Source organism: Coenobita brevimanus, chromosome 87, assembly GCF_032717465.1.
Source record: "Coenobita brevimanus isolate Jiangsu-jjx chromosome 87, ASM3271746v2, whole genome shotgun sequence".
NCBI lineage: Eukaryota > Metazoa > Arthropoda > Malacostraca > Decapoda > Coenobitidae > Coenobita > Coenobita brevimanus.
In genome coordinates, this window is record NC_137040.1 from 313,420 (window position 1) to 323,524 (window position 10,105).

The following is a 10,105-nucleotide window of genomic DNA, read 5'->3' on the forward strand; positions in this document are numbered from 1 at the left end:
CGTCATTTATTCAAGATGCTTGTGCATGTGTTGAGTATAGCGACACAGCAAATGCTATATAATCGCCAACAGGGCAACAATGGAAGATGCTCGATTTTCCCTTTTCTCTCAATATAATTATCGACATCTGAATTGAAATATTTATTGTTGTATAGATATTCATTGTAAGTTTGTGATTTCATTACAGTAAGGACATAGCCTATTAGTTACACCAAAATAAATGATCTACAGGCTCGTATGATGAAACTGTGAGAATGTGAGACGAATAGACAATTAATATATTATAGTCAGATATACGAGGCTGCACGGAAATCACCTACGTCGACTGCGTCACGTCTTGAAAAACGGTGAGGAAATTGTCGTGAATAAATGAAGGGTCGGAATGATTATTTGATTATGTCCATCCAGTCGTATGATTAAAATTATTTCTCTTTAAGAACATAAATAAGTTTTTATAAATCCATATCCATATGACGAAATATATCCCACAAATATCATCATCCTGTAGTCCCTGGTCATTGCCACATCCTGCTTCACCGTAAATAAAACCGTCTCGCATAACCGTTAATATACGTGTAGCAGAAAATCAAAGCAAACATTAAGACAAAGTAGCTCAAAACAATTCAGATAATTAATATACTAATACATATGATGAGTATTTCTGTATAATGAAGGGAATTACGTAAGCTATCACTCCGGTAATACAAAAAGCAAGCCGTTATCTGCAGGGGACAGGGAACGTCAGGGAGAACACGCTGTATTATTTTTAGTTCACATTACAGTATTTATCCTCATAATTCAAGATGACGAATGAAAACAAGGAAAAGTAAGTGATTTGGTTCTGTTAACCCGTTTTGAGAGTAGGGGGTGCACTGTTATAGAAATTGGCCAGTGTACCGTAGAGGCAGTTCAAAAACCAGATGCCCTCTTCATAAATACACAATAAGAATACTATGATCGTTTATTGGAGGCAGGCGTAATCCAGAAAGCCATGTCTTTTAATCGTAATTGTGGCATTCTATGAAACCAATTAATCCTCATCCCTAACCCCATTAGCCTATCCTTCAGTATATAATTTAGACAATCCCACACATTCTGTTGGTTACTTTGGTGAAACTGCAGGACAGTTCCCATACATGAAGTTTACAGTTATATTTTTTTCTCAAACTGTAACATAATTATCACTGTGACCACTTTACGTCAAGTGGGGTTGGTGGAGGATTAGTGCCCCTCCCTGTAAAACAATTAACTCTAAGCCCTTGGCCACCCCGTCTGGGATACATGGCGTCTGGCAATGAATGAATGAAAGAACCACTTTAAAATGTGTGAAAATGTGCACTGTTGAAGTTAACAATAAAACCAGCTTTACGTGCAAACCGTGGTAAGCGGCCACCTGCCATGTAGGACTTTTAGGTTGATTTGGCTCCAAAGTAAGTCCGTTATGAACCACTCCTTCCTGCTAATCAAACCAAGTATGACCTGACCTAACCTAACACAGTACAACCTGATCTACCTCAACCAACTCTAACTTTAGGCTATTTAACCTAAACTAGCAAGCCTCAGCAGTTTGGGGACGAATGAGTTTCAGGTCTGAATCGAGCCATTGCCCTCTGTAGGACACCACCACTGACATAAAAAAACCTGAATTCATACTCAACATGTTATTTTTGCAGAATTTGAGTGTCATGAATGGATTATACAAAACAATATTTAGTAATGAATTATATTTCTGTAGACTGTGGATGTAAATGAATTTACAATTATAAATTATAATCCATCCATCCATCTATCATCCAATCCTACATTGCCCCATGAGGAGGGTAGGGGCCTGGGGCAGTTGGTCCCGACATTTAAGATGAGAGTGACCAACCTCACTCATCCCTGAGTGGCATTACATGAGCAATCAACCCCAACCATCCCTTGGATATAAACCTACACCGGCTCAATCCGATTGGAACACAATAATTACCCACTAAACCACCAGGCGCCAAAATTTGGTTATATGGTTACCACCCAGTGTAGGAAATGGTTTCCTGGTGTACAGGAAACTTTTGGCTTGTCATTCAGTGTAGAGTCACCCACAGGCAGAAAGAAGAGGAAAGAATGAAGGAAAGAAAGACAGAAGAGGGAGTGTAAAGTTACCCGTAGGCAGAAGGACAAGGAAAGAGTGAAGGAAAGGAAGACAGAAGAGGATGGAAAGAAAGAATGATGGAGGAGAGGAAAGGGCAGACACCCGACAGCAGCACTACATCGAGTGAGTGGGTAGTGAGCACCACCACCTACTATATAATTTTCATTTGTTACTGGAAGCACTCCTGCTGTTTGTCTGTTACATTTTGTCAGTGGGGATGTGATGGGTAGGGTTGTACAGCGTAAATACTTACAGATACTTACAGAAGTCCTTCTGGAAGAGGCTTAGTGAGCCTGGGACTCCAGATCGTGAACCACAACACTTTTAGTAGCAATGATGGTTTTAGTTATAGAACTGATCTTGATTTTTCCAATATTTATCCAAATTCCTTTCAAAAATTTCAACTGAATCCAAGTCTATCACCCATTCAGGCAACCTATTCCAGTTATCAATTACTCTACACAGGAAAGAATATTTCCTTATATTCAGTCTTGTCCTGGGTTTGAATATCTTCAGAGTTGCCCCACATTGTATAAGAGGATCATGTAAGGTTTCTCTTGTGTTTATAGTAAAGCCTCTGTTGATACCCACACTCTGTAATTTATTGGTGGGAAATGAGTTAGTGTTGATGGTAAAACTGTATTAGTTATTACCGTATGTGTTTATTTATTTTTCCAACAGCACTGGTGATGGCATGAGTAAGAATGCCCTGAAGAAGGCTCAGAAGGCAGCTGAGAAGGCAGCCAAGAAAGCAGAACACAAGGCACAACAGAATGCTGGAGCAGTAAGTGTTGACATTATTATTTATACAGGCAGTCCTCATTATAATGCCTGTTGGTGGTATAATGATTAGATTGCTCCAGTCAGAATGACAGTTTTGCATAGGCTACTCCGGAAGTTGACTGGTCACTCACTTGAATATCTGGAGCAAGTACCGGTAACGTAGCCAAGTCCTGATCAAGAGGAAGAAACAGCTACCAGGTAAAGCTGTAAAGTACAGTAAATGAAACCAACATTCCTCGATACTACGTGCTAGAACTATCTATCTATTGCCAGACGTTTTAATCCTGTAAGGGGTGGCCACAAACACCTCGCCTCCGTGTCATCATTTCACTGCCCTGCTCCCAGCTCACACACCCCCCTCTCTCATATACCTCTCCACTTCATCCCTTCATCTCATCCTTGGCCTCCCCCTCCCTCTCCCTCCCTCCACCTCACTCACATACACTCTCCTCATCAGTCTCTAGCTCTCCATCTCTCCACATGGCCAAACCACCTTAGTGTGTTTCTCCTTACGCTTCCTATCACATCCACATCAACACCACAACGCTCCTTCACTTCCTCATTTGTCAGTCTGTCTCTCCATGTGACTCCACATGCTCCTCGCAGATAACTCATTTCCACTGCTCTCACTCTTGACTTCTGTCCCTCCAACAATGTCTAGGCTTCACTTCCATACATTAGAGTTGGTATCACAGTACTGTCATACAGTGACTTTTTCACTTCCATGCTCACTTCCCTGTTTCTTATCACTGTTTTCAAGGAACCAACAACCTTTCTTCCTTGTTGTACCCTTTCAAGCACTTCACCCTCTAAACTTCCATCCCTACTTATCACACTACCCAAGTACTTAAATGCACTTACATTTTCCATTTCCTCCTCATCCACCCTCACTGTACGGTCACTGACTTCATTTCTCTTGAAGACCATAACTTTACTCTTCCCTACATTCACTTTTAGATACCCTTTCTTACATACTCTCACAAACTCATCCACCAAGTCTTGCAGCTCCCCTTCGTCTTCACTTAACTACACAATATCAACTGCAAATAACAGTACAGGGAGTTTCCAAACACTGCCCTCTCTCATTAGGCCTGCTCCAACATCCACTGCCCTACCTTGAATCTCTTTTATAACCCTATCTATATACAGATTGAAACACCATGGAGACATGACACATCCCTGTTTCAGTCCAACCTTCAAATATAAAAGTTCACTCACTTCACTATCCACACGCACTGCAGCCTTGCACCCTCATACATACTGTTCATGACATTCGACGACTTCCCGTTTACGTCATATATTTTTAATACAGTACATCCCCCTAGTACACTCCTATGTGGGCGGCAAACGTGCTCACGTACTAGAAATACCACTAAGTGGTGGTCAGAAAGTCCACTCCCCCAACCTCTATATGTTCTTGTATCCATTACACACCTTCTCTTGCTAGAACTGCATTTTGAAAGAAAAAAAAAAAAAATGTTTTTTTCCCTTCATACAATTCTCTCCAACAAGGAGAGTATGTTTTCATCCCTGCTTATTTGTTAGCAGGATTACTCAAAATCAAAAGCTTTGGACCAAATTTGGTGGGTAGATAGCCCATGTCCCAGGGAACAGTTGATTAACTTTTGGGACTGATCCAGATCATATTACAGAGTCTGAATCTGGAAAAAGTTTTTTGTGAAACCATAATGAATGATGAGAAAACCTAACGTGGTCTGCAAATTACGTTGCCCACGTCAGAGAGATGCGCTCCACCAAGTGCCCCTCCGGTTACTGATGTTTTGGCATTCATTTCGGGTAAGCAATAAAATTACGTTAGGCAGTGTTCAGTATTAAGTAACCCCACAGTTCTTCTGTAGTTTGTGTTATCTTATATATTTTTGCAGGTGCTGGAGAGGGATGCCTTCACTTGGTGACACTGACATAACCAGCTCAGTTTGATGTCTCTCGGCTCCCTCCCTATCTCTTGAAAGGAGGATGATGGGCAGCTTAGGCATACAGACCACCATGTTTGCACCCAAATGAGCCTGGGGCTACAATAACAGCAGAATTTTCCTTTTCATATGACAGGGTGCAGGTGGGAATGAGGGTAAGGAGGATGACTGTGCTGAGGGACTGTATGGTAACTTGGCCATGAACCGCAGTGAAAAGCGGCAGCCGGTCACCCACACTGAAATTAGGGACCTTGGCCTCAACAATGCCAACCAGATGGTCACTGTGCAGGCACGTCTTCACACCAGCCGAGGGAAGGGTAAGGGACAGTTACTCCCACCATTTCAGTGACATACCTTGTACCATATCTTTATTATCAGTGAATAGGCAGACTGCCAGAGATCGAGCAGCATGGAGAGCTCCCATTAGGTGACCAAAGCTGATGCATGCAACTGTGTTGGAGCCTTTATTAACAATAAAGAAAATCACAAGCAGTTGTACATACCCTAGGATAGACTTTTTAAACTGGAGAGGTTAGAAATAAACTACATAAATCCCTTGTGTAACCCCTTAAGCCCAGTGACACATTAGGATACATTTGTCACACAGAAGCCACATATATTCTCATTTACCCATTCAATACTGGTGATATTTCATAAGTTGAACAAAATCCTCTGGTAGTTGCAGGAAAAAATTCTAAAAGGCAGGTAACCATATTCTTATTAAAACTGAGAGAACCAAAGTGTGGATAAGTGGCAGTTTTTTATAATTTCTGAAATGTGATAATGATTGGACATGTTTGACTTCTCAGTATTGTTGCTGACTGCACCCTGTAATGTTGGATGCAGACTTATCACATTTACAGTTACAGGTGTTTTGTAAATGGCCAACAGTAAATATTAAGGGCTTGTCAGCACCTTCACACTCAGTTGATGGTGACATGATAGTAACATATTTATTTTGTCTGCAGGCAAGCAAGCATTTTTCGTGCTGCGCAGTCAAGCCCACACAGTGCAGTGTGTGGTGGCAGTGGGAGAGAAGGTGTCCAGACAGATGGTTAAATTCATCTGTAACATCACCAAGGAGAGCATTGTTGATGTGGAGGGCAAGGTGAGAAACATTAGTTATATGAGGAGAGTACAGTAATACCTCCATGCTGGATGATGATGTGATGATGATGATGATAATTTGCTCTGTTTCTAGGTGATGGCCACAGACCAGAAGGTGGAGTCATGCAGCGTCCAGGATGTTGAGATCCATGCCACTAAAGTCTACACGGTCTCGGCTGCCCTCCCCAGACTTCCCCTACAGGTGAGATTCCAGTCCCTCTCCATTCACTGTAACATCACACTGGGAGTTACCTTCTCTCTCAGTAACCATCACTTTACTCTTTTCTACATTTACTCTGAAGGCACGACACTCACAGACATCAGCAAAGCTCTGCACTAGTCAATGAAGTTCTTGTCCTGTATTTGCAGGTGGTACGGCATCATCAGCTAATAACAAATTTGAGATATTCTATCCATCACCATTCATTACCGACACCATCCCCCTTTCTATTATTCGTGTTTTTACTTCTCTTATCATCCCATCCAAATATATATTGAACAACCATGGGGACATCACACAACCTTGTCGCACACCCACACCAATCGTGAACCATTCACTTAGATGCCCATTAACCCTTGCACATGCTTCACTACCATCATAAAAAGTCTTGACAGCACCTAGCAGCTTACCATCTGCACTATATATGCACAAAACTTTCCACAGTCCTCGTCTGTCTGCTTTGTCCTATGCTTTTTCCGGATCCATGAATGCCATAAATGCCTTATGGTCCTTCTCACAAGCCTTCTTCACTGTCTGTCTCACTGCAAATATTTGATCCACACATCCTTTGCCACTCCTAAAGCCACCCTGTTCATCACTCACTAGGACTTCTGATATCTCTCTTACTTTATCTGTAATAATTCTTCCATATACCTTCCCCACCACACGCAATAAACTTATGCCACGATAATTCTTGCATTCATTTCGCTCACCTTTATTTTTGTAGAGAGGTACAGTCACAGCCTTTTTCCACTCTGCTGGCAGTTTCACTCATCCATGTCTTCTTACATATCTCCAACAAGCACTTCATTCCACTCTCTCCACTACACTCAGTCATCCCTGCATAAACCTCATCAGCCCCAGCTTCTTTCCCATTTTTCAGCCACTTCACAGCAGTCTTCAACTGTGTGAGTGTCACATCTCCTGGCACTGCATTGTTTCTCTGCACACCCCCAAAACCAATCGTGTTTACAGCTGCTCTGCTCTCTATATTCCTATTCATCAGGCGTTCAAAATATTCCTTCCATTTGGTCCTTACTTCATCCCCATGGGTTAATAATCTACCACCTACATCCTTCACACCATCACATTTCTTTCCATTTTCACTTCAACATTTCCACACCTCTTTCCAGAATAACTTCCCAGTTTCAGAGTAGTATGCATTTATTTTTCTTCCTGGGTCATCATTTACCTTCTTCTTTTTCCTCTTCACTAGTTTCTTTGCGTGCTTCTTGTTCTCAGTATATTCAGTTATCATTTCATTTGAACCCCTGTCCTATAACACTCTAGCCACGTCTTTCTCTTTTCCTCCACTGCTCTCCTAACCTCATCATCCCACCATGCCATACCTTTCTTCTTTGTTGTTACTCTTGCCACACCACACACCACTTTAAAATTTTGATTAAGCAAACCTTATATTCATTCCACAGGCTGTCTAGATCCATTTCATTCCTATTCACGGAGTCTAACTCCTAAATATATACCTACAATAGTAAAATAGTAATAAAGTGATGAAGGTAGCTGTGAGGCACAATGATTCCATTTCTGTCAAAGCTTTATACAGCATATCAAAAATGTTTTGGTTATTATCAGCACATAGGGGTTGTATTACATGAAACAGTTTTGAGATGCTAAGGCTTAAACAACAGGTCACTTACCATTGCACTGTGTACAGCATAGCCATTGTCTGTAATAAAATTTTAATATGCCTATAACTAGTGTACTGGTACTTGCCTATTTGTGATTATAATACTTTCTTTTCTGTTTAATAGATTGAAGATGCTATGAGGGGAGAGACTGATGACCCTGAAGGACTGCACATTAAGGTGAACCAAGACACCCGACTTGACAACCGTATCCTGGATCTCCGCACGCCCGCCAACCAGGCAATCTTCAGGCTGGAGGCGGGCGTTTGCCATTTGTTTCGAGAGTCACTCAGGGCACGTGGGTTTACGGAGATAATGTGTCCCAAATTGATCTCCGCTGCATCTGAAGGTGGTGCTAATGTTTTTGGCATGAAGTACTTTGAAAAGGAAGCCTTTCTGGCCCAGAGTCCTCAGCTGTATAAACAAATGGCCATTGCAGCAGACTTTGGAAAGGTGTTCTCAATAGGACCAGTATTTCGTGCTGAGAATTCAAACACACACCGCCACCTTACAGAGTTTGTAGGCCTTGATTTAGAGATGGCGTTCACACATCACTACCATGAGGCCATGTTGGTCATAGGAGACATGTTTACTGATATCTTCCGTGGCCTGCGGGACCACTATGCTTCTGAAGTGGCCACAGTTGGTATTCAGTACCCAGCTGAGCCCTTCAAATTCCTGGACCCACCTCTGGTGCTGGAGTACAGGGAGGGTGTGGCAATGCTGAAGGAGGCTGGGGTGGAGATGGATGAGACAGAAGATCTTAGTACGCCCAATGAGAAACTGCTGGGCCAGCTGGTGCAAGCCAAATATGACACGGATTTCTATATTCTTGACAAATATCCATTGGCTGTACGTCCTTTCTACACCATGCCAGACCCCCATGATCCTACATGGAGCAACTCCTATGATATGTTTATGCGTGGGGAAGAGATTCTCTCTGGAGCACAGAGGATTCACGATGCAGATTTCCTCTCTGAACGCGCCCGAGCACATGGAATTCCTCTGGACACAATTCAGTCATATATTGATTCTTTCAAGTATGGCTGCCCACCCCATGCTGGAGGTGGAATTGGCTTGGAACGAGTCACCATGCTTTATCTTGGACTTGACAACATCCGTAAGACCTCCATGTTCCCCAGAGACCCAAAGAGACTCACGCCATGAAGAGATAAGCGCTTTGTCAACACTTCACTCCATCCTAGTTCCCCAGATTTGGTATTCTTAATAAACTTTTACTGATGTCATTTAATCATAATTTAAAATCTTTCCCTCATCCTGTACTTGTCCTGTTGCCAAGCTGTTGTTTCTTTTTTCTTTTTATTTATTTATTTTTTTTAAGCTTATACTTAGAGTAAGGTGCTCCAAAACATAAAAGTATTCAGTGTTTGATATGTTAGACATACACAGTATTCTTAACATTAATATATCATTGAGCAAAGAAAAGCATGGAAATTTGCCATTCCAACCTCCTGTAGGATAAGTTCACAGGAAAAAGGAAGGTGTTATTAAGATGCATCAACTGCGTGACAGAATATCACCCTCATCGTATTGTCCAGTACGAGAACAGTCCTGCATTCGAGGTCCTATTCTCTGTTCTCTTAAACTGGGCAAAATTTACTATCATTTTATCTCGAATGCTAAACTGTAACAAGGGCTTAATACTAGAATATGATGTTAGCCTTGACGAAGTGCTGTGGAGAGCATGTAGAGCCACAATATTATTCTCTTTTGCCTTTGAGCCAAAGGAAATAGCTGCAAAAGGACAAAAAGCTCGAATGAGTTTAAGTGAACCAACACTAGTACAGGTACAGTATAAGCCTGATCTTACAACATGGTACATTACTTAAACGCAGAAATTCTAAACATTAATAATGGCTCTTAAACAGTGATAGATTCATAATGAACTGTACTTTCACAATTGTGATTGGCAAGTGATAGACAAAGATTTGTTTGTGCATATAGTGTATCAGAATAGCATATATAATTTATGATCCTGCTACCATAGACGTATGGGGTGGTATCAAGGCTTCTGGGTTGATGAAACTTTTTTCTTTTTAGCATGCTGTGGGTTTTTGTGGGGCAGTTTTTGTATGATATTGAAAGTTATATCATTACCAGTACATTGCAGAAAATATGTTTTCAAGTTAATGGTTTTGTTTTTCTTGTAATTTTTTCAAGTTTTTATATGCTGATCGAGGAAGAAAACTTTAACCATTAAATAATGTACATAGTGTTTGAAGAATAACTTTACTTATTACATTTATTTCTTGATTATCCTGAG

At 41.3% G+C, this 10,105-nt stretch overlaps 1 protein-coding gene across 1 annotated transcript; it reads left to right on the plus strand.

The window, feature by feature from the left end:
• Positions 1 to 732: 732 nt before the first annotated feature.
• Positions 733 to 10,105, plus strand: AspRS (aspartyl-tRNA synthetase). Its single transcript, XM_080281054.1, has 6 exons — positions 733 to 826; positions 2,813 to 2,915; positions 4,985 to 5,165; positions 5,817 to 5,956; positions 6,050 to 6,157; positions 7,948 to 10,105. The coding sequence occupies exons 1-6, from the start codon at positions 804 to 806 to the stop codon at positions 8,986 to 8,988; spliced, it is 1,596 nt and encodes a 531-aa protein (XP_080137180.1). The 5' UTR covers positions 733 to 803; the 3' UTR covers positions 8,989 to 10,105.